Source organism: Camelina sativa, chromosome 5 (genome assembly GCF_030686135.1).
Source record: "Camelina sativa cultivar CO46 ecotype springtype chromosome 5, ASM3068613v1".
NCBI lineage: Eukaryota > Viridiplantae > Streptophyta > Magnoliopsida > Brassicales > Brassicaceae > Camelina > Camelina sativa.
The window spans coordinates 10,912,439-10,938,969 of NC_141884.1; the positions used below are offsets into that span (position 1 = coordinate 10,912,439).

At 33.0% G+C, this 26,531-nt stretch overlaps 1 protein-coding gene, 1 non-coding gene and 2 pseudogenes across 2 annotated transcripts; 3 read left to right on the forward strand and 1 right to left on the reverse strand.

Moving 5' to 3' along the window:
- Positions 1–6,028: 6,028 nt before the first annotated feature.
- On the forward strand, positions 6,029–6,334 carry LOC147943544 (signal recognition particle RNA). Its single transcript, XR_015558732.1, has one exon.
- Positions 6,335–6,504: 170 nt separating this feature from the next.
- On the reverse strand, positions 6,505–8,362 carry LOC104786506 (mitochondrial ATP-independent inner membrane protease subunit 2). Its single transcript, XM_010511931.3, has 5 exons — positions 8,043–8,362; positions 7,413–7,585; positions 7,011–7,194; positions 6,816–6,922; positions 6,505–6,733 (listed from the first exon to the last, which is right to left on the reverse strand). The coding sequence occupies exons 1-5, from the start codon at positions 8,112–8,114 to the stop codon at positions 6,652–6,654; spliced, it is 618 nt and encodes a 205-aa protein (XP_010510233.1). The 5' UTR covers positions 8,115–8,362; the 3' UTR covers positions 6,505–6,651.
- A 575-nt stretch (positions 8,363–8,937) lies between these two features.
- LOC104786508 (mavicyanin pseudogene) lies at positions 8,938–9,750 on the forward strand (annotated as a pseudogene).
- Positions 9,751–11,067: 1,317 nt separating this feature from the next.
- LOC104789123 (mavicyanin pseudogene) lies at positions 11,068–11,602 on the forward strand (annotated as a pseudogene).
- Positions 11,603–26,531: the final 14,929 nt, after the last annotated feature.

Genomic DNA, 26,531 nt, shown 5'->3' on the forward strand with positions numbered 1-26,531 from the left:
AATATTATTTTCTATTTTTGGGCAAATTGAGAATATATATTATTATAATTAGAGAAAATAATAAACTTTTTCGGGTTTTTTTCTTCTTTCTCTTGTTTTGTATTTTTATATTATTACTCGAGATAAGTGGACTATAGTTTTCATATCTTTACTCTTTTGTATCCATTGTTAGTTTTGTCCCCATTTGATATAAATACCGGGTTTGGTGTTTCTAACGTAATATTTTGAAATTAATGTTGATGAACTATATAGCCTTTTTGGGACAATACTAAACGAACGTCTGTGAAAAGCCTTTCTAAGGGTATGATTAGTGGTGGTTATTCATGTTGATGCTCTTATTAAACAAACTAGATTAGGACCCGCGTTACACCGCGGGATAAAATTATTTATATCTAAAATATTTAAATTATAAGTTGTATTTGTTGATTAAATATGTTATAATTATATAATAATTTTAAATAAACTATATAATATCCCAATATAATTTATTTTTTACATAATATTTATTTAATCAATTTAAGTAGATATGTCTATTCTTTGATACCGACAATGTTAACAAAATAATGAAATGATATGTTATCCCTGTAACACCGAATTAATGATATTTTTTTAATTTATATAAATATCAATAAAACTCGTCCCGCTATATAACTTCGTCTCGAGATATTTTAACTCACACTATATCATCTTAATTTTGAATATTTATTTTGTATCTACGGTATAATATTTATCATATTAAACTTTTAAAAAGTTTTAAATATTTTTTATATTTAACCTTTTAAAAATCTTTAAAATAAAGAACTGAAATAAACCAAATAAAAGTTTTTAAAGTTTGAATGCCTGATAAATCAAGCATTTTACTCTCATTTATATTCGGAAATATTTTGGTCTCTTTTATTGTATGACTCTGAACCATTGTATTATAGAATAATTCAAGATAATTTAAATATAAATTCAAATAAAAAATAAAAGGGAATCAAATATTTATGTTTGAATGAGGTAGAAAGATTTCTTTATTTTTTTAATCTTACCTATAATTAATTTTGAAGTTTTGGTAACTAATATTAAAGTCAATGCATTAAATGTAAAAACTTTCCAAAAAGTATTTTTGAGCAAAAACTGCTGCAAAAATACTAGTATAGATAATTAAAAGAAGAGAGAAGAAAAAAGAGTAAGAAGCGTTACTTGGTGGAGCAATGCAAGCATCGGTACTTATGTGAAATTAGACACGTGTCATTTTCTTATTGGTATTAATATTAAAAAATAAATCAAAAAGAAAAAGTGTGTAATAAAATTATTTGTTTTAGTTGTTGTGAGAAACAATTCATCGTTCTCCGATAAAGATGGTCTAACAACTTAATAACTTGACTCATATATAATACTGGACTATAAATAGAACAACTATAACTGAAGAAGGATCCTTGAACTCTTGGAGTATCGAGATATTGGGCATGTTCGTTTCGTTGACGCTGGCGGCTGTGGTTGCGACAGCGGTAGTGGCAGACGCAATTTTTTTAATCACCGCATCTAATCGACGTTTAAAATCAGAAGCTGCGTTTGCTGCAGCGTCATACCGCAAATACCTGCAGCAACCAAACGAACAACGATAGCTGCGGCTAATGCAGCCGCAGGTACTTGCGGCGACGAAACGAACAGGCACATTATGTTCGTTTTAGTGGGTATATATATCTTAAATACTCTTATCACTTGGTAAATAAAAGAGAAAATTGTTATAGCTTTTAGGAAAAATAAGCGAACGTATAGTGTTTATATTTGGCTTCATTATTTGATAAAGACTTGTAAGCTTGGATGTCTCCTTACTCTTCTTCTTCTCTCGCTATTTTTTTCAATGAAAAATAATTTTCTGTCGCTATAAAAAAGCAGAAAAGGAGTTGGGCATTTAGGTGTGGACAAAGGCGGCCAAAAAAAAAGTTTGAAAACGATGGAAATTATATTTTTCTTCAAATATAACAAAATTGAATATTTTAATTATATATTTCCATCAATACTGTAGAACTGATTGACAGTTCCTTGTTATTTTACATAAATAGCCCTCAATTCTTCTCCCTTGGACACATATGAAAAGGGCTTTTCTTCGGACCATTGTGCAAAAGATCTCTGTTATCTATAATATTTATTTTGTCCCGACATTAAAACAAATTATTTAGAGCATGTTGCCTGAAAATGGTTAAAAAAATATAGAGCCAAGAAGAAAGTTAGACCATAGGCTCGTCTCCCCTTTCAGTAAATTCTTTAACAACGTGAAAAATGTACTAATTCTAGACTAATAAATAATTTGTACTGTTATGAGTTATGACCACATAAAGAAAAAACCTATATCGACCCAAAATGCTAAATACAGTTAAGGAACTATGCTTATCGACTACATTTTTTACTTTTATTAAACGAAAGTGTACAGACTACAGACTATTTTAGACGATAATATATGGATCTAAATTCGTTGTTTTTCTAAACGAGAGATCAAAATGGATATTTTAATCTTTTTCTGTCACCAATGTTCGATTAATAATATAAGTTAAAGTTATAGTGACATTTCACATTAATATCACTTATCAAATGAGAAAATATATAGACATTGGCTTTACTCTACAATCTTTCTAGATCCAAAACTAGTTTTTGGTAACAAAGTACAAATGTAAACTAAATTCAATCTCGTATAAAAACATATGCTCTACCAACTGAACTCTCTACCATTAGCATTAGGTTAACATTGTCGAGTTGCTCCATCAAATGCATTCACAAAACGACAAAATATTCTGGCTAGATCATACTAAACTACAAAATCAATCCTCGTTTAAATAAATCCCTAAATATGTATAAACTACATCATCCGCAAAGAACATTATATATTGTAAGTTTGATTAAAAAGTCTTAAACACGACACACATTGCAATTAGCTAGGTACTAGCAGTGGCTCGAACTTCGTAACACTGCTTTTGTAACTATCAACGAATATTTAAGTAACCAGCGTACTATCAACATTTGCCTTACGAGTTATCAATACGTTGAGGGCGTCAATGTTTTGCGTGCACATGCACAATTTTCATGTGTTGAGAGATTAAAAATTTGTTTCTATACATGTAATGTTTAGTAATAGCCATCTCTCTATCAACAGGAAAATCCAGCCATCAACGACAATTATGTCGTTCTGTTCGTTGTTCTTTTCAAAACTTGATCCGGGGTAAATTGTACTAATAACTATTATGGTGTTCAAATTTAACGATTTGATTTAAATAAATCATTTAATTTACGTTTTTCTATTAAAACCTATAATTACAATCAGTAGTCGAATAAGTTACACTTATTTTATATTTTAGGTTATCGGACGCACCTCGAGGTATATAAACGTAGAAAACATAAATCGAAGAAAAGAAAAGAGAATAATTTAGAAAAACTTTTAAATGTACTGAAAGTGGCAAGAGGTTCATAATAAATAAAAAGATAAAATTGTAGATGGGACCTGACATCAGTCAATGTCACATACTAAATGAGGACAGTAACTTTAATTTCAGAACACACAAACAAATTTACACCGACCTCTTTGTGTCCTTTTTTTTCTTTTGTTTCTAAAGACAACATGCACCCAATTTAATGCCACCTTCGTTTTCAACCTCCTTGGATACATGAAAACATTTATATACCAATTCATAACATTTTACTCCACATGAACTAGAAAAAAAATAGTGAAAGAATAACATTATATTATATTTGTTAATAGTTACTTGCTTGTAGTAGTAGATAACATATAACGGGTCTAATTGGTGACCAAGTTTAAACAAAGCGGTTAAGAAATTTATAGCGGTTGTAGAAAAGACGATTAAAAAATAAGCGACTGATAAAAAAATGGTACGTTTAAAGAGAGCGGTTGAGTATTTAGTTTGATTGGTAATATTATAGCAGTTGAATAGTATAAGTTATAATAAATAATATTAAAAAATAATTTAGTTAGAAAATGAAAAATATAGAGTAATGAATTTTTTTATCTAATATGAATATAGTTAAATGAAGCATCATATTACAAACTACTTAGCATGCTAAATGATTTTAAATCTTCATTATATGAGATTAACAAAATTCTAAATGTTTATTTCATAACAAAGTATACAAATATCACATGCATGATCATGTTATTATTGAAATCACAATCTTGACTTAATTACAAACAAAAACTTTAAATTTTCATATATATATATATATATATATATGTATAAGTATTTCATGTAGATAAAAAAAAATAATGTTAAAAAAACAATGAGTAACATAATATAATAAAAACTGTTTAAACTTTTATACAAAACCAAACGTTGGTTTCTCCAAGTGAGTGGAGTTGGCGTTTGTAACTATCAAAATTAAGTTTTAACCACCTTCTTCAAACTCTTTTTCTAAACAAGATCTCCAACCGTTTTCTCCAAACAATATCTTGATTGGAAAACATAGGAGTGGTTCGTTTGCAAACGACCTTAACTGGTGTAACCAATCAGAGCCAGCATATTATTGTTACTCGTATTAGCGATACAAACTTTTTCTTATGCAACACATTCATCTTGCATATTGCACTAAAGTTGGGTTTTATTGCATTAGCATTTTCAAACTTGTTTATGGACACTACTTACTAATTACATTCCAAACGTGGTGAATAGCAAAGTATTTTCGGGTCCACCCTACAGTATAAGTCATGACAAAAGTGTGGTTAATTAGGACATGGAAATAAGCTCAACATGCCACAACACTGGATCAGGAGTATCCATCCTCTCTGAGTTTTTAGTTAACTGACAATTAAGGGACCAAATGCCAAAGTAAATGGTTCATAGAAAGATATGCAAACAATGAGGCAATATATCTCATGGAACCAAAAATCAGCAACGAATTATTTTCGTCTTTATTTAGAGTTGTAACATTAGTATAATAATAGGCCATGCATCCATGAATTGTATGTTAGATAAAGAAAGAAAAATATATAGAACTTACATATTGTACTGTTTAGATCGAGTGAATATGATGATAAATCTCAATAAATATATAGTGCGTTCTCCATTGTTTTTAAAGTTGTTAACGCTTACAAAAATGTTTACCCTTTTTTCTATCTATCTCAAACTATAAAACTCACTGTTTAATTTGTAAAGCTAGAATTTGTTAAATTGAAGTTACGTTTGTAATATTTGTTCCTGTGGTTTGGCCAACCGAACCTATTTACATTTGTAGTTCTTTTGGTTCATAATTCATCTCACGTGATTGGTTTGACAAAATACAAAAGTATCACGCTCATCAAATAATAGATAAGTACCATTCCATTTGTTAATCATTCTGCTTGATTACGACGCGGCGAAATTTCATTTGAGTAAAAACATACATCAAAGATTTGGTAAAATCTAGAAGTTGATTAACTAGAACAAAATCTTTAAAATGGAACAAAACCCTACACCAGATTGCTTTCCCTTTCTTTTTTCTTAGTCCTGTCTCTTTCTTATAAAGCTATGCCCTTTTTTAAAAATTTCTTTTGATTTTATTATCTTAAAATGATTAGTTCAATTATGATTTTAAATTACTGCCGCTAATCAAGTTGATTATTTGCTTATTACAAAAGTGGAGAAGAAAAATCTTCATACTCGATGATGACAGTAAATTCAATACCATTTCAACTTTGCTTTTAGGAGCAAAAGAAAAAAACTTTGGGCACAAATGTATTCAACTAAAATTGCAACTTTTGCTTAGATATTGAGCAAAAAGTCACACAACTAACCAACCAGCCAAACACAGCAAATTATTCCAAAGATTAGAGACCAAGAACATAATCCATTCCTTTCTGATTACTCCAATATGGAAAATGGGGATGATGAAAAGAAAAAGACACAAAAACACTATCGGGCTTTTCTATAGTATAATGGGCCTGAAATAAGCACACGTAAACAGATAAATATAATCTAGTTCAAGAAGAGATTTTGTCCCACATCGGATATTCAACTTATTTTGTGTTTCTTTATTTATCAGAAGAAACGAATAATGTACCGTCGAGCTAAGTAACGAGAGCTTGTGGCCCGAGTGGGGACAATAATATGGTGGAACACTGGTTCGAGTCATCGCGTCGGGTCTGGTGTTGGCAAGTTTCTGAGCTGCCCACTCCAAGCTGTGAGTAATCCGTGTGGGTCGAGCGAAGGCTTGGCTCAGGCGGGTTCTAAAGTCGGAGGGCAATGCGTGAGGCTGGTTTCACAGAGCAGCGACTACTTCCCGCTTACAGCAGTGGACGGATCACAGCTCGGCGTCGCCTAGATCCACTATGGCCCGCGGGTTCGATCACGGCTGAACCACCATTCTTTTTTCCTCTTCTTTTACAGAATAAACCAACTTGTTCGTCTCGGTGGTTTTGGTGTGAAGTAGCGCAAGAAAGAGAGACCAGCTAAAAAAAACACATCGGCTCGTTTTGAACATAAGTTACAGTCATCGAGATATTGCTGCAAATATATATTTCAGGCTACAAACAAACACTGGTTTAAAGATTGTTTTCTCAAAGTAAAATTCGGATTTATCATCATTGTTGTAGTGATTTTATTGTTATCTCAAATCTCAATCAAAGAACGCAATTTAGCTTTGACACAAAACAAAAAGAACAGATACAAGAAAGTGTCTCTCTTTTTATGCCTTGTGGTTTTTAGCCATCTCCTCCACGTCCAATTCTACGGCCAGGATTGGAGAATCGTGTCCCATTGCAGTGTGACTGATCAAAAGAGTTTTAGAATAAGCAAAAAGTAAGCTCATTAAAATGCTAATTAAGAGACAAGGATGACTTTTTTCCTAACCTGTTTCTAACGGGACCGTGATCAACGGCTGTTCTCAAACAATATATAGCTCTTCCAACAATGTCTGCTGTTGAAACAGGACCAAATGTTCGACTATCATATGCTTCCTGTTAAAAAGATAGACAAGTACATAGTCATCAGAGAGAGACTATTGTTGAGTTATGCTTAAGATCATTCAGTGATGTATGTATATACCTTAGCTTTGAGGTCCTGGTTTTCAGCTGTTACCCAACACTGATCCTTTCCGAGAACGAAAGGCTCCTCTTTTTCAGCACCTGATACCATTTCAAATCCTTCTACAGCTGCTAATCTTCTTACAAGGTACTTATCTGAATCGTTTGGGTCCTTTAAGACGACAGCATCTCCAATGAATACAAACCTTTAATCATTGAATTCAAATGGGTTTCACAAATCATATGAAGAGCACACAAATTGCAAAGCAAGTCTATGTCAAATTAAGTGTGTCTATACTAAAGGATATGAGATAAACCACACTAAGATTCTGGTGTAACAGAAACGTCCATTGAAACACTAAAGATCAGATATTGAACAAAAGAAGAAAGGTGAAACGCTTAAAAGAGAAATGAAACAGCATACCTGGTATTAGCAATAGGTATCTTACGGATAAGAAGTGTGTTTTCCTTTGCGGTCATGGTTGGTGACATTTCTGGTACTTTATCCGAGTGTAAGTATGTTATCTTTCCATAGAATAGGTTCTTGCAGACTATTTGAATGAGTTCCCGGTCACTCAGCTTTTGTCTCCTATGACTCTGTCAAAAATTGAGTTTTCACATCACAAACCACAAGTTCCCACAAACAAAGCTCTTACAAAACAGCTATCAACAACATAAGAATGATCATGAGATAAGAGTGATACTTTGAGACATTGGAGTCAAGGACTAATGTTTGTTTCTGATCATGAGATCAGAGTAAAGATTGTGAGCATTTGGTAACTAACTGTGAGTTCGATCCATATGAATTTAGTTCTATAGAAAGCATTTCAAGAATTAAACAGCTACCAACATAATAAAGTAAGCTCCTTCTCAACATCAAAGTTTTAAACTTTATTCATCATAAAATCAGAAAGCTTTTCAATTGATTCGAATGCAGAGTTCAAAGAAAGACAAAATTCCCCTAAGTCTTAAGAGCATTTTAATCGTTTCCCATAAACCAATTCCCAGGTTACAAAGAATCAGAGACTGAATCTAATTAAGAGATAACTCAAACCTTGAGACTGAGCGTGAGGGAGTACTCAAGCTTGTGAGCCATGTATCGAAACCAAGTCGAGATTGAGGCCATGACTGCAACGGAACGGACTGAGAGAGAGTTTTCGTTTCCAATAGAAATGCTAACGGATTTGACGATGGCTTCTCCGCCGCCGCGTCGGTCTTCTCCGCCTCGTTACCGCCGTGGTCGATAGAAAAACAGAACAGCAGCAACAACAACAACAACAACAACCCTATGGGTTTGGTTTGGTTTGGTTTGGTTTTGATAAATCTTTATGGTGGGATGCGTTGAAACGAAATCAGAAGCAGAACATTAATTTCAGAAGAAATAATTATTTACAAAGTGAACCTTACTTTTATGATCTATTCACGATATGCACCTTGTACTGTGGTATTTTAGTGATTAGCCCATACCTATTGAGACGGTCCGTTAATAAACAGGACCCCATAGTGCTCTGCTACAATAAACAGGACAAACCTTAACCAAAATTGGTTTTCCTTTTTTTGGATAACAAGGCAAAATATAGTCCAACCCTTCATAAATTAAGTAGGATACTATTGTCGGTGCAACGTTCATGAATTATGGTGATGATCCTCAAAATCATAATGATAGTCTGTAAACTAGTTATATAGATGTAATTGTGTACATCGTAATACTTTTTGTTATGTTTTTAGTCATTCATATTAGAGAGGGTCATGGTATCCATCTCGAATATGGAAAAAGGAAAGATATTACCTAAACAAAACATAATCAAATAATCACTAGGAATTATCAAATTAATCTTCAAATCCCAAAAGGGATAGGATTATCTTAACCGACCCCTGGGCTCTATATAAGAAACATGTAGACCCCTTCTCAACTTGTCACCAAACAAATTCATTACTTTCATTAATCATCTCTCTCAGACTTGTTTCTCTCATTCCCAAGTTAAGAACCAAAAACATGTTCATGGCTTTGACTAAGAAGAACGTGATTTTTACCTTTTTGTTGATTCTTGCAACTCTTTTTGGAGTTGCCATTGGAGGAACAACCGTTCACAAGGTCGGAGACTCGAAGGGATGGACGATGATAGATGTTGATTACGAGGCTTGGGCTTCATCAAGAACTTTTCAAGTCGGAGACTCTTTGGTCTTCTCATACAACACAATTTTCACGACGTCACTGAAGTCACTCACAATGATTTTCAGCTGTGTGAATCGTCTAAACCACTTGTGACATACAATACTGGGTCCGACTCAATCATTCTAACCAAACCGGGAGTCCAACAGTTCATATGCGGAGTTCCTGGTCACTGCAAGTCGGGGCAGAAGCTTCAAATCCATGTCTTGCCAGCCTCGTTGGGCCACGTCGCTGCTCCGGTTCCTGGACCTGTCCGATCACCAAGCTCTTCCTCGTCTCCTTCACCAGCCAACGCTCCACAGTATCAGCATCAGATGGCTCCATCACCTCTTCAAAGCGGTGCCTCAAAGTCTGCTTCTTGGATCGGCTTCAGCTTGTTGGGATTAATCTTAGCATTCTAGTCTTGTCTTTTATTATTACACTTTTTAATTTCTTTTTGTAATAGCGAGTGAAGGTTCGTTGTTAAACACTGAAACAACATATTCCTTTTTCTTTTTTTTCTTCTTTGCATTACTTTATTTAATTAGGTTTTGCTATCTTGTAATTAGAATTTAACTTATTCATTAATTCAAATCTTATTTTTCTAAAATAATTTAGTATATCACCACCAATCATCAAATGAAGTGACCTCTTTTTTAATACTCCATCCGGTTCAAAATATAAGAATTTTAAACAAAAGCATGTAGATTAAGAAACATCTACTTTAAAAAAGTTCAACTAATCATAAACAAAACTGCATAATACAAAATATTAAACTAATCTAAAAATTGCATAGAAAAGTATTAAACTAATCTAAAAATTGCATAGAAAAGTAGATTATTAAACTAATCTAAAAATTGAAATTAAATGAAATTATATATCGGTGTGGATTTACAAAAGAGTAGTGAAAGTTTAGATTTTATATTCAAACGAAATTATATATCAGTTTGGATTAAACAATGATTAAGGTTTAGATTTTACAATTAAACAAAATTATATGTCGGTTTGGGTTTACAAAATAGTGGTTAGGATTTAGAGTTTAGATTTTACAATTAAACAAAATTATATATTGGTTTGGGTTATAAAAGAGGGGTTAGGGTTTAGGTTTTAAATTTTACAATTAAATAAAATTATATGTCCGTTTGGGTTTATAAAAGAGTGGTTAGAGTTTAAGGTTTACATTTTACAATGAAATAAAATTGTCTTTCAATTTAGGTTTATAAAAGAGTGGTTAGGATTTAAATTACACGATTAAACAAAATTATACGTCAGTTTAGGTTTATAAAAAATGGTTAGTGCTTAGATGTTATAATTAAAAACTCTGATATAATGTTAAAATTTAAAATTGATTTATCTAGAGAATTTATTTTCTTAACTAAAAATTTATTTCTTAACTAAGAAAGGGTGAATAAGAGAGGTTCATTGCTAGAGATGAAACAAAGAATTGTTCTTCAAAATAATAATGATAGTCTTTATATAAGAAAATTAGTTATATAGATTTTGTATATCGTAGTTCTTTTTGTTATGTTTTTGGTCATTCATTTCTTTATTTTATTTATAATACTTTTGTTAATAATATCAATCCTTTTATCTTTAATTTTGAACACATTTCTTGTTAAAAACAAAACTGTTGGAAAAATAGGAAATTCATATTACAAACGGTCGTGGTATACTGGTATCCATCTCGAATATGGAAAGAAAGAAAGATATTACCTAAACAAAACATAATCAAATAATCACTAGGAATTATCAAATTAATCTTCAAATCCCAAAAGGGATAGGATTATCTTAACCGACCCCTGGGCTCTATATAAAATACATGTAGACCCCTTGTCAACTTGTCACCAAACAAATTCATTACTTTCATTAATCATCTCCCTCACACTTGTTTCTCTCATTCCCAAGTTAAGAAACCAAAAACATGATCATGGCTTTGACTAAGAAGAACATGATATTTACTTCTTTGTTGATTCTTGCAACTCTTTTTGGAGTTGTCATTGGAGGAACCGTTCACAAGGTCGGAGACTCGAAGGGATGGACGATGATAGATGTTGATTACGAGGCTTGGGCTTCATCAAAAACTTTTCAAGTCGGAGACTCTTTGGTTTTCTCATACAACAACAATTTCCACGACGTCACTGAAGTCACTTACAATGATTTTCAGCAGTGTGACTCGTCTAACCCGCTGACAAATTACCATACCGGAGCTGATACCATCATTCTAACCAAACCGGGACTCCAACAATTCATATGCGGGGTTCCTAGTCACTGCATGTTGGGACAGAAGCTTCAAATCCATGTCTTGCCGGCCTCCTTGGGTCCCGTGGCTGCTCCAGTTACTGGACCAGTCCGATCACCAAGCTCTTCCTCGTCTCTTTCACCATCTCCGTTAGCTGATTCACCGGTCAATATATAATGCTCCACAGTATCAGATGGGACCATCACCAGCTAGCTCCACATAACGCAGCTTCAGCCTCTAATATTGTTTGGATCGGATCCAACTTGCTTCCTATTCTTTTCTTTATTCTTTATTGTTTGATAGATTCATACACGTTTTGATTGAGTTGTAGTTATTTTCCTTCTCTAGTGGATTTGTTTATTCTTTTGGTTGTACTTCTTACGTTTTGATTGAGTTGTAGGTTTTTGTTCTTCTCTAGTGTTTTTGTTTACTCCAACACAACTAATGGAATATCTTTCTTTTTCTTCTTAATTTCTTATATTTTAGCAGCCGAAAAATTAGCCTGTTGAATTGGAAATTTAATTAAACGACAATCTTCATCAATATCACACAAAAACAAAATAATTCTCCATTTTTGCAATAATTACTAAAATTTTTTTTAGGTAAATCAAATAGATACCACATAAGCATTAAAAAGATAAAAACATATACTCCATAGACGAATCATATTAACTTATTACCACACAAAAAAACGAATCATATTAACTCATATATTCCTACACACCAAAATATTTTTTAATCTTTTTTTATAATGTTAGCTATACAAATAAATAAGTTAAAAACAGAGTGCATATGATTCATATATTACCGTGCTTATAATTTTAATCTTTTTTTTAATACTGTATTTTAAAATTTGTTGTAGTATTGTTTTATTTAATTTATATTTTCATCTTTGAATTATTTGAGATTCATATATTACCATGCTTATAATTTTCTACTGTTTCTCTAATTATGTCAAAATAATTTTCTTCTAATTTCTCAACCTTGATTGGTTGGTCAAAAACTTTTTTTTTTGCAAATATAACTTTTACTATTATTCATTCAATCCTAAAGAAAGATAACGAGTAGAAGCTCATCAACCTAATAGATGTATAAAATAGGCTAATCAAACACAAACCTAAAACAAACATAAATAGATAGATTGGAAAAAGAAATCGTTGTTGATAGATCCATCGGAGCTCAAAGACTGTGACACTCTGGTTTGCGAAAATGTTTAAAAGAATTGATTTGACCACATATGTCACCAAAATGCACTTATTTTTCGGTCAAGGGTCCTGCGAGAACTTCATGATGGGTGACCTTCCTGGAAGTGATTGTCTTAACTGTGCGAGTGAGGACAAAACACATAAAAAGATCTTTTGTTGGTTTGTAGGGTCGGTAAACAAGTTTTTAAAGCCTCCCAGACATAACAAACCGGCCAACGAATATGGATGGGTCAATGGACCGGGAATAGATGTAGGGCCCACTTAGAAAGGTGGGTCCATGGACTGAGAGTGGATATGGGCTCACTAAGCAAGGTGGCGGTTGAGGCGTTACAGAGATAGAGGCGACATCATGGTGTGTCAAAGACCTTTCTATGAATACATTGCAAAATTTAGCATTAGTTACTATCAAAAGATTTTGTGAAGTTAGAAAAAGATTTTTACTTTCATTGGTTGTCAGAGGCTTGGAGCAAGCCATTTTGAGTTAGCAAAAAGACGTGAACATGTTCTCTCCAAACAGGAGGAGGAGAAAGTTGAGGTTCTTTCTATGGTTGAGAAGGTTGGACACAAGGTTATCTCCCCAAGGGACGAAGGTGGAGGAGGTTGGACGCATGCAAGGTTATCTCCCTAAGGGAGGAAGGTGGAGCTAAAGTTCACTCCATAGTGGAGGAGGTTGGACGCAAGGTTCTCTCCATAAGAGATGAAGACGGAGCAAATGTTTTCTCCATGGTGGTCATACAATATTGTGATGATACATCATTGAAAATATATTGTGATGATTAGTATTCATCATCATCATTATCATTATTGTAATATATTTTTTATTCAAAATATTTTTTGAGACAACATTTTAAGTAATTAAAAAACTATGCAAAAGTGAAAGTAAAATAGTTGGCTCAATGTGATCATATAGACATTTGTAGGTGGTGGTAGATAACATATTTGTAACATAGAGTATATTACGTGTAAAAAATACATTTTTAATAGTAATATACATAAAAGATTTGTAAATCGATATAAATCAGTGTATTATAACAAAAATAAAATTTATAAATAACGTACAACAAATTTTAAACCTGCACATCGCACGGGTTCTCATCTAGTCTATATATACATTTTTGAAGACATTTAGTAAATAAATCCTAGAGTTGGAACCTATTTACAATCATGCCATTGACATTAAATATTTTTAATTTTTTAAATTTACAATTTATTAGATAAGGTTTCAAATTATTCCCCCCCCCCCCAGCTTTCCATCAGAACTATATTTATTAATAAACATACAAAACTTCCTATGTTTAATTGAATCAAATGTTGAAAAAAAAATCATACAAAACTACAATACAAAAATTATACTATACCTATATATTAGAATCTTACAATATAATAACAATACTACTATCTTTAAATTGAAAAATAAAAAGAAACAAACAGTCTTTTCCTTTAATAAATCACTACGTAATGAATTATATGATATAGTTCCTATAGTAAAAAAAATAAACTTCAAACAAAAGTTTTTTTACACTACGTAATAGATATATATTTGTAAGGTTGTACATTTAAAAAGTAAAAAAACAATTATATGATATAGTTCCTATAGTAAAAACAATAAACTTCAAACAAAAGAATTTTTACACTACCCAATAGATATATATTTGTAAGGTTGTACATTTAAAAAGTAAAAACTTTTAGTTATGTACATAGTTAATCTATAAAACAAATTACATGAACTATATTTTTATTAATAAATATAGTCCCGCGGTGTACCGCGGGTGAATATCTAGTTTCTTATATTTTAGCAGCCAAAAAATTAGCCTGTTGAATTGGAAATTTAATTAAACAACAATCTTCATCAATATCATACAAAAACAAAATAGTTCTGTATTTTCGCAATAATTACTAATTTTTTAAAGGGAAATCAAATAGATACCACATAAGCATTAAAAAGATAAAAACATATATTCCATAAACGAATCATATTAACTTATTACCACACAAAAAACGCATCATATTAACTCATATATTCCTACACACCGAAAAAAATATATATATATATTTTATAATGTTAGCTATACAAATAAATAAGTTAAAAAAACAGAGTGCGTATGATTCATATATTACCGTGCTTATAATTTTAATATTTTCCTAATACTGTATTTTAAAACTTGTTGTAGTATTGTTTTATTTAATTTATATTTTCATCTTTGAATTATTTGAGATTCATATATTACTGTGTTTATAATTTTCTATTGTTTCTTTAACTATGTCAAATTAATTTTCTTCTAATTTTTCAACCTTGATTGGTTGGTCAGAAACCTTTTTTTTTTTGCAAACATAATTGTTACCATTATTCATTCAATTATAAAGAAAGATAACGAGTATAAGCTCATCAACCTAATGAATGATTAAGATAGACTAATCAAACACAAGCCTAAAACAAACATAGATAGATAGATTGGAAAAACAGAAATCTTTGTTAATAGATCCATCGGAGCTGAAAGACTGTGACACTCTGGTTTGCAGAAAGGTTTAAAAAATTGATTTGACCACATATGTCACCAAAATGCACTTATTTTTTTGGTCAAGGGTTCTGAGAGAACTTCATGATGGGTGACCTTCCTGGAAGTGATTGTCAGAACTGTGCGAGTGAGGACAAAACACAGAAAAGGTCATTTGTTGATTTGTAGGGTCAGTAAACAAGTTTTTAAAGCCTCCCAGACATAACAAACTGGCAATCAAATATGGATGGGTCAATGGACCGGGAATAGATGTAGGGCCCACTTATAAAGGTGGGTCCATGGACTGAGAGTGGATATGGAGCCACTAAGCAAGATGGCGGTTGAGGCGTTACAGAGACATAGTCTATATCATGGTGTGTCAAAGACCCTTCTACGAATACATTGCAAAATTTAGCATTAGTTACTATCAAAAGATTTTGTGAAGTTAGAAAAAGGTTTTTACTTTCATTGGTTGTCAGAGGCTCGGAGCAAGCCAATTTGAAATAGCAAAAAGACGTGAACATGGTCTTTCCAAACAGGAGGAGGACAAAGCCGAGGTTCTTTATATGGTGGAGAAGGTTGGATACAAGGTTAGCTCCTCAAGCGAGGAAGGTGGAGGAGCTTGGACGCATGCAAGGTTATCTCCCTAAGGGAGGAAAGTGGAGCCAAAGTTCTCTCCATAATGGAGGAGGTTTTACGCAATGTTCTTTCCATAAAGGATGAAGGCGGATCAAATGTTTTCTCCATGGTGGTCATACATTATTGTGATGATACATCATTGATTAGTATATTATGTAATAAATTTTTTATTCAAAATGTGGTTTGAGCCAACAATTTTAGTAATTAAAAAACTAAGCAAAAGTGAAAGTAAAATAGTTGGCTTAATGTGATCATATAGACATTTGTAGGTGGTGATAAATAATAGATTTGTAACATAGAGTATATTAGGTGTAAAAAATACACTTTTAATAGTAACATACATAAAAGATTTGTAAATAGATATAAATCAGTGTATTATAACAAAAATAAAATTTATAAATAACGTACAACAAATTTTAAAGCCGTACATTGGGCGGGTCCTTATCTAGTTTCTTATATTTTAGCAGACGAAAAATTAGCCTGTTGAATTGGAAATTTAATTAAACGACAATCTTCATCAATATCACACAAAAACAAAAGAATTCTTTATTTTTGCAATAATTACTAATTTTTTTTTAGGGAAATCAAATAGATACCACATAAGCATTAAAAAGATAAAAACATATATTCCATAAATGAATCATATTAACTTATTACCACACAAAAAAACAAATCATATTAACTCATATATTCCTACACACCAAAATATTTTTTAATCTTTATTTATAATGTTAACTATACAAATAAATAAGTTAAAACAAGCATTAAATTTACAGATTTGACTAGCTAATTCACAAATTATTCTTCATCTATATATATTGTTTCCGACAATTTATCAAACTTTTTGTGATACAAAACTATAAGATCGAGAATTATATTAGCTAGGTTTCGTAGAATATTTCATCTAAAGTCAAACTTTTATTAACAGTACTATGAAAACCCTCGATGAAGAAATTAAGATCCATAAATCGGTAGGCAGAAGCACAGACAAACACTTTCTAAATAGGACACTTGATAGCTGTACCATGATTCGTTTACTAAGTAATTTTTATGATAATATTCACGCATCTCATATGTGTTGTAGTGCAGGTAAATGCAAAGTGTGATTGTGGAATCAGAGCAATGAAGCGGAAGCCTCGGTTGCTTGTTCTATGTTTTTTTCGTCGTACCCATTTAAAAAAAAAAATGTTTTCTTCTGTTATACATTTTCAACCGAGCAACTGTAATGCATGTGAGTTGGAATTTTGATTTAGGTTGATTGATGTAAGCTGTGCATCGGTAGATGCAATGTTCGTTTTGCGGAACAAGTAAGTGAAACGATCGTTTTTGTTGTGTTTTGGGTTGGGAAACCCTAAAGCCAAGTATAAAAGGAGGAAACTCGACATTTTTTTTTGGGGGGGGGGGGGATTTGGCCGTTCTTTTAATTCTTAAGATAGAAAAGGAGAGAAAGATTTTCAATTGAGTTTTTATAAGATTTTGGTGCCGTTTCTAGTGAGATTCTTCTTTGGGAGTGGAGATTCGAGTTTGGAGAACGTGTTCAGGCTTGCTGTGATGTGATTTATTTTAGAATCTGATTCGTCATTCTCAAGGTGAGTGCATGACTATGACTTATTTGAGCATGAGATCTCGGAGTTTTCTGTTTTTCTCTATGATTTGGTGGATTGATTCCTCGTTTGTTGTGTTTTTTTTGTGTGGTTTCTATGGCTTATTTTGGTTATTTTGATGTTCATGGTCGAATGGTAGTTTTAGAGGACGAATCTCGGTCGATGACGGCATCTGGAATCGACGCTAGGGCAACTGCATCGATCAATACCAGGTGGGGGTCGATCAACGCAGACGCGAGGAGCAGTGTGACACCCCGATTTCATGGACTTGCGGAGAGGTTTAAAAGAATTGATTTGGCCACCTATGTCACTAAAATGCACTTATCTTTTCGGTCAAGGGTGCTGAGAGAACTCCAGAGTTAAGCGTGGTTGAGCTGGAGTAGTCTCAGGATGGGTGACTTTCTGGGAAGTGACTGTCGGAACTGTGCGAGTGAGGACAAAATATAGGAAAAGATTATGTGATGATTTGTGGGGATGGTAACAAGTCTTTAAAACCTCCCAGACGTAGCAAACCGGCCATCGGATATAGATGGGCTCATGGGCCTAGTGAGAGTATGAGAACCCACACACACTGTCCGTACGTCCGTACAACAATCAAGATGGGCCGTCCGTACAACTAAGAGGCTCAGCCAGCCCAGCTCATAAATAAGAAGATCACCGACAATCACATAATATCTAGATCCTTCTCTAGAGAACTGTTGTCGAGGTTAAGCAAGTGGGAGCCAAAGAAAGTCAAACAAGAGTCACATGTTGTGTTAAGGAGGAGATGCCGCTCTCAACAATGTAAATTGTGCATAGTATCTTGTAGAGAATATTCTGTTTGTAATATGTCTATAAATAGTTTGTAACTAGGAACTAAATCAAGTAAGAAGCTACAATTCTTCTTCTACACTCTCTTATCTCTCCGATTTACTCTTCTACACTTCTTACACTTCCATACACTTGATTTCACTCTCATACTCACTAATTATTACTTGTTCCCTAAGCTATTCTTATATCTTTTTTAAACTTACATGGTATCAGTGCTAGAACGCTCCTTAGTCTGAATCTCACACCCACCAACCTCCTCCACTTCAATCTCCTTCTGTTTTGACTTTGAAGGTCTCTTCTCTTTACCCGTTGGACAATAGCTTTAACCAAAGGTCACTTCGACATGGAAGGCACTAAGACCTTGATTGTACCAGTTACTCTCAAAGGAGAGAACTATCTGCTGTGGGCAAGAACCACAAAGACGGCACACACAGTGCCGAGGGCTTTAGTCCCACATTACTTCGAGTGAAGCTCCGAAGGAGACACCAACCCAAGAAGGCAAAGAAGGTGTCACTAGCAGTGAAGACAAGATGTTTCAAGAAGACCAAAGTGTTCTTGCCATCATTCAAAACTCTCTTGATTCTCCAATCCTTGAAGCATACTCATATTGTGAAACCGCAAAGGATCTATGGGACACTCTCCAAAATGTTTTTGGAAATGTTACCAATGTCAACCAGATCTTTGAGATTAAACGAGCCATCAATAACCTCAACCAAGAAGACATGGAGCACCAAACGTTTTGGAAAGTTTAGATCTCTGTGGGCTGAACTCGAGATGCTCCGACCGGCGACCATAGATCCGGCAATCTTAAACGAGAGGCGTGAACAAGACAAAGTATTCGGCCTCCTTCTCACTTTGAACCCGTCTTACAATGATCTCATCAAGCACATTTTGAGGTCAGACAAGCTCCCAAGCCTCGACGACGTGTGCAACCAAATTCAGAAGGAACATGGATCTATTGGACTATTTGGAGGCAAAGGGGAGTTAGTAACCATCAACAAGGTGGAGATAGCTTCTGCAAACAAAGGCTACTACAAGTAGGACGACAAAAATCCACTTGTTTGTGATCATTGTAAGAAGGTTGGCCATTTCAAGAGCCGGTGCTGGATACTTCACCCTCATCTCCGAGTTAACCGACCCATGAATAACCGTGGAGGACCAAGGGCTCATCAAGCGACCATGGTGGGCGAAGCGACAACATCCAAGCCGAACCATCAAGTCTCTGGAGGAAATGGAACTGCTCTAGCAGCCTCTTCTGAGCTAGTGAGGAGATCAGACCTTGATGCACTCATCAAAGCTCTCAAGGAAGCCTCCGATAACTCTTATCTTGCTTTAAAACCAACAAAACCTCTTATTGTTGATTCTGATGCATCACATCATATGATTAGTGACTCTAAGTTAATTAGTGATATTAAACTTGCCATAGGGAATGTGGTTATAGCTAATGGTGAAAAAGTTCTAGTTGAAGGAATAGGCAACTTGAAATTATTTGATAAAACTTCTAAAGCTTTTTATATGCCTAGCTTTACCTCAAATTTATTATTGGTTAAAAGAGCTACCACTGATTTAAATTGTTATGCTATATTTGGTCCTAATGATGTATATTTTCAGGATATTGAGACCAGTAAAGTACTTGGCCAAGGTGGTACTCAAGATGATCTCTACTTGCTTAAAGACTTGAATCTGCCCTCTTCTAATCTATCTTGTTTTAGTTCAATTAATGTTAAAGCAAACAATGTTATTTGGCATGCTAGACTAGGACATCCTCATTCTCGAGCTTTAGAACTAATGTTTCCAAGTATTTCTTTTAAAAATGATGAGTGTGAGGCTTGTATCCTTGGTAAACATTGCAAATCTGTTTTTCCTAAATCATTGACTATTTATGAGAATTGTTTTGGTCTAGTTCATTCTGATGTTTAGACATCTCCATGCTTATCTAGAGAAAATCAAAAATATTTTGTTACTTTTATTGATGAAAAATCTAAGTATACTTGGCTAACCTTGCTTCCTTCTAAAGATAGAGTTCTTGAAGCTTTTATTAGTTTCCAAAATTATGTGACTAACCATTATAATGCAAAGATTAAGATTTTGAGATCAGATAATGGTGGGGAGTATACAAGTCATGCCTTCAAACAACACCTCACCAAATATGGCATAATTCATCAAACAAGCTGTCCCTACACCCCACAACAAAATGGTGTGTCTGAAAGAAAGAATAGACACCTAATGGAAGTGGCTAGGTCCATGATGTTTCACACGAACGTCCCAAAATGTTTTTGGGATGATGCTGTTCTTGCGGCGTGTTATCTAATCAATTGTACCCCCACAAGGTTTTTGCACGATGTCTCTCCATTCGAGGTACTAAACAAAGAACCACCTACATTTGATCACCTAAGAGTATTTGGTTGTGTTTGCTTTGTCTTAAGACCAAGAGAATTACGGGACAAGTTGGATGCCAAAAGTACCAAAGGGATGTTTATTGGCTACTCTACCACACAAAAGGGGTACAAATGCTACGATCCTGAAACTAAACGAGTTCTCGTCTCTCGTGATGTGAATTTTGTTGAATCTCAAGGCTACTATGACACGAAAAATTGGGAAGATCTTCGTGACCTATCTACTTCTACCTCTGATAGAACAAGAAACCTGTGTATCATACTTGAACGGCTAGACGTTGAAAACGATCGGGCCAATCAAAATCCAGCCGGGCCAAACTTACCAGGAGACTTTGTTCCACCAGTCGATGGTGCTCCTAGTAGCTCAACTGAAGCAGATAACCCTATTCAAGTCAATTAACCCAATCAAGATGAGGACGATGAGCACAATCATCAACAAATTGATGATGATACACAGCCCGGGGAAGTAAATGTACTACATAATGATGATGATGAGGAACAAGATCAAGAGGAAGTAATCTCACTTTGGCAAAGTCAACGGCTAAAACATGTTCCTCGCGTGTACTACAACAATGTCGCTGTTGCTCATCCAATTCAAGCCGTATGTACTCTTGCTCATTTTCCGTTGGAACACCAGGCCTTCCTCGGCCAAGTAGACAAACATTGGGTGCCACAAACCTATGATGAAGCCAAGGAACATAAGGTGTGGCGTGATGCAGTCACCGCTGAAACGACGGCCATGGAGCAAAACCACATGTGGGACGAGGCAAATTTACCGAAAGGCAAGAAGGCAGTCACCTCTCGCTGGATTTTTACTATTAAATACAAGAGCGATGGGGAGATTGAACGCTATAAGGTAAGACTTGTTGCACGTGGATTTACACAAACGTATGGGGAGTACTATCTTGATATGTTTGCTCCAGTTGCGAAACACCATACGGTCCAAGTTGTCCTCTTGTTGGCTACTAACTTGGATTGGGAACTTTGACAAATGGACGTAAAAATGTATTCTTAAAAGATGAACTCGAGGATGAAGTGTACATGCGACCTCCACCTGGCTTAGAAGAGACTATTGGCCCGGGTAAAGTTTTCAAGCTCAAAAAAGCTATTTACGGTTTAAATGTAGTCCGGGTACTTCTTACATTTTGATTGAATTGTAGGTTTTTTCTTCTTCTCTAGTGTTTTTGTTTACTCCAACATAACTAATGGAATATCTTTCTTTTTCTTCTTATGCTCTCACAAATACGTACTTCTTAATTTCTTATATTTTAGCAGCCGAAAAATTAGCCTGTTGAATTGGAGTCCATAGTATGGGACATCGGAAACGTAAAATAAATTAGTTAATTTTCAAGGTCTTGTAGGAGTATAATTTAGCATTCAATTAAAAGACAATCTTCATAAATATCACACAAAAACAAAAGAATTATGTATTTTAAATTTGTTTTTAGGGAAATCAAATAGATACCACATAAGCATTAAAAAGATAAAAACATATACTCCATAAACAAATCATATTAACGCATATACTAGATTAGAACCCGCGGTACACCGCGGGACAAATTATTTATAACTAAAACATTTCAATTATAAGTTGTATTGTTGGTTAAATATGTTATAATTATATAATAATTGTTAATTTTATGGTTTAAACCATATAATACCATAATATAATTTATTTTTTATATAATATTTATTTAATCAATATAATTAGATATGTTTATTCTCTGATACCAATAGTGTTAACAAAATAATGAAATGATGTTTTACCAGTGTAACACCGAATTAATGATATTTTAAATTTTGATAAATATCGATAAAACCCGTCCATTTATATAACCCTGTCCCGAGATATTTAACTCGCACTATAGCATCTAATTTTTAATATTTATTCTTTTGTATTATAAATATTAGATTGAGTTCGTATGTTATTTATTAAGATTATAACCATTTACATTTTATAAGATTGACGCTTCTTATAAAGTTTAAATATTATAATACTTAGAATTCTTAAAATAGCTGTGTATTTCTCATATTTGAAGTTTCATAAAAGTTTAAATATATTATTAATATTTTAAAGGTCTTCTAACTTTTTAAAAAGTCGAAATATTTCTAATAGTTAAACTTCTTATAAAGTTTAAATATTTATAATATTTGAAACTTCATAAACGTTTAAATATTATTAATATTTTTAACATTTTAAGAACCAGAATAAACCAAATATATATATTTTTTTTTATTTTGAATGTCTGATAAATCAAGTTTTCTACTCATTTGTATTCTGAATCATTTTGGTCTCTTTTATAGTATGACTCTGAACCATTGCCCAATTTTTTAAGCGATGTAGGATATTGTACCCATATTTTTAATTCATCTATTGAGTAAAATATGTCCGTTTTTAAAAATTTGTATTACATCATATGCAGGAAAAAATCACAATTTTTATTAACTAAATATATTATAGAATAATTCAAGATTAATTAAATATAAATTTAAATAAAAATGAAAGAGAAGCATATTTATGTTTGAATAAGATAGAAAGATTTCCTTATTTTTTAAATCTTACCTATAATTAATTTTGAAAATTTTGATAACTAATATTAAAGATAATGCATTAATGCTAACTGTTTCCAATGATTTTTGAGCAAAAACTGCTGCAAAAATACTAGAGAAATGCCCGAGAATACCATCAAACCTAGTTTTAGTTCCTAATTTACCATCCATTACTTATTTTTCCACTAATACCATTATTTGTTAAATTAAAAGACCATTATATCCCTATGTTATAAACCAACGTGAGTAAAGCTTTTCGATTTCGTTCTCAAACCCTCTCTAAGTATTGTCGCCGTGATTCATCATCTCCGGCGAGTTCTGACGGCTCCATTCTTTGACATCGTTCGTCTCCGTCTTCCTCCGACATCATTCATCTATGTATTCCTCCAACTTTGTCAATTTGTTTGACATCTCTTTGGTTTCATCGACACCGACAACAATGATTTATTCATTCTCCAATTCACCATCAGATATGAGAGTTTAGATATCGTTGTTGATGAATCTATCGAATTCAAAGTCGAAATCGACAAAAATGACTGTTCCAAGGCCATCACTGTGTCTAGATCCGATGACGCTCTCGTACAAGACAAGAACGGTGGTGATTAATTTGGTGGTTGCAGTGTTTGCGTTATCATCAGAGATAAATTAATGATAAGGTATTCTCTATGCTCTGATTGCTTGATTTTACCATTTGATTGCTTTATTGAATAGTATTTTGTGCCTTCATTCTAAAATTTTACAAAATTTGTTGTTTATAAAATTCTTGTGTAGTTTTTGAATCCTTTAGCTAATGACACACATTAATCTGGAAGTGTTTTTTTGGCGTTTCATGGTAATTAATAAGACTACTAGTGTTGCAAAACTAGTTTAATTGTAAAGTGATATTCGTGTATTATAGTTTTAAAGTTGAGTTATGTTTACAAAGATTGTACATATTGGCACAGAAGATGTGAGTCATGTAAACCACATTTAGTTAAATGCATGTAATCCTTTCCTTTTGTTCTTATTGTATCAATATAGACAATATTGTAGTCACTCCAATATCTCTTCTCACTAGCTACCAAACCACTTACATGTTTGAAAGAGATTTGGTGTTTGTATCTATATGTGTTAAGAATGACATTTACTCAATGGGAGTATCAACAATACACAAATGCTTTTTGCAATAGTTGTTGCTGTGAGTAAAGATTATGGAATATAGAGTTGAAAATTTCTTTGTGCTTAATATGATTTTAGTTCTCATATATATATTCTTTTGTGTTTCTCTAGTAGATATTGAATGAAGAGGAGACGGTATGACTATTATAGTAAGATATATAGTCTTTACGAGTTAGGAAGGCATTCATAAATTGTTGTTTTACTTATATGTGTTTATGTTTCTAGGATTTTTATCGACTAAGTGGATGTGTCATTACACTCAAGTGATTGATGATATACATGATCGCTAATATTTCAAGGACAAAGCAGAGTTGATGATGAAGATAAGAAAATGGACAATTGTGTGGAAGTTTGAATGCAGGTCATTGTCGAAGACCTTCCTAAATTCAAGAATGTCTTCCTAAACATTAGAAAATCCTCCCTAAATTTAAAGAAATGTAATTTTAAATCTTTGTTTATCTTCTTGCCTCACTGTATAACATATCACTCATTAGTGAGGGATAGTGATTGAAATTTGTTCACATCCTCGTGTTTTACCTATATACTAGAATTTTAACTTGAGGTATAATTGTATTGTTTAACGGTGAAGAAAAATCCAAAAGGTCTTCCTAAATGCCAGGGGCTCCTTCCTAAATTTCAATTAGTCTTTCCTAAATGAAAAGAACTAAATATTGGAAGAAAGTTATCAAAACTGTTATACATTAACGTCATCTCAAACATTATACAATCCTAGATAGATGAAAACAAACAAAAAGTCAAGTATGCTTTGACTTCTTTGATGCAATCGTAGTTTGTAAACTAGTTTATCTTCAATTCAGATCATGGCTCATCTCCTATGTTGAAATGAAGCTTAGAGTTTGATATTTGTAGGGAAAGAATCTTCCATGTCCTGCAACAACAAAAAAAAGAGCAGATCGTGTCAGGAAAATCATCCTAAAATATATAGATCATTTCCTGAATTTTCAACATTGTTTCTCAATTTTCAACTATCTTAATCAATGAACGTGTATGTGAGAATTCGCATGATATGAATGAATTCATGAGTTAGCAGAAAGCAAAAAAAGTAGTCACAAGAAACCACCTTTCAATCAATGTAAGTTTCTAAATTAAGAAAAAACACAGATAGTGTGAAGAAAATCATCATAAAATACAAAGATCATTTCCTGAATGTTCATTAGTGCTTCCCAATTTTCAAAAATCTTAATCCAATCAACGTTTATGTGAGAAACTACATGATATGAATAGCTTCATGAGTAAGCAGAAAGCAAAACCAGTGGGCACAAAGAGCCAAATTTTCATTATGAAACATATCGTATTATGAAAGTCTTCCTAAAATATATATATATTTTCCTGAATTTTCAACAGTGCTTCCCAAATTTTTAACAAACAAGAAATCTATAGTAGTCAGTCAGGAACACGAATACACTAAACCATGTCAGCAAACCAAGCTTAATGTATAAAGATAAAGTAAACTGAAACATAAGCAAATTCAAATTGTATAACTGTGACATGTATAAGCTAATCCAAGTTGTAAGTAGTTCTTCTTGAATGATCAAATCAAGCATGTAACTTCACTGCTTAATCCAACTAGAATGACACAAAACCATCTCAATAAGCAACATGAACATCCAGTTGCAAGACTCATCACAATGACATTTATAATTAACTTTTTTATGCAACATTAAAACGACCAAGTCAAGTACACTAAGCAAAGCTATAGTTAGAAAAGACAACACCAATGGAATAAAGTATAATGCAACTGAATAAAAACTACCATCAACCATCTAGCTAACAAAACTAGCATTGTATCTAACAAAACTAGCATCACCATTGTTACACGAATAAGAAAATCCACAACAATTTACATGTTTAGGAAGAAAAAATCATTACATGATGAAGACAATCCACAACAAATAAATTTTAGTAGAAACCATAAGAATCTACTAAATTTTGCACTCAATAGGTTTAGTTTTTTTTGGATTTAGTAAAGTCAAAATCACACACACACACACATAAATCTTATAGTTTTTTCAATTTCTACAATAGAAAGAGAATGAAATGAATCTTACCTATAAACTGCAATGACCAATGCTAAAGTGTTGTGTGGATAAGATTGATCAACGAAGAAGAAGAACCTCAAATACAAATTGCAGCGACGATATATAACGGCAGCAACGACGATGAGGCAAAGCAAGTCCGAAACGAGGCGTAAGGATGGTGGTGGCTAGGCGATGTGAATCAAAGTCAGGAGACCTCAAAGACGAAGCAAGATAGACCAATGATGCGACGACAATC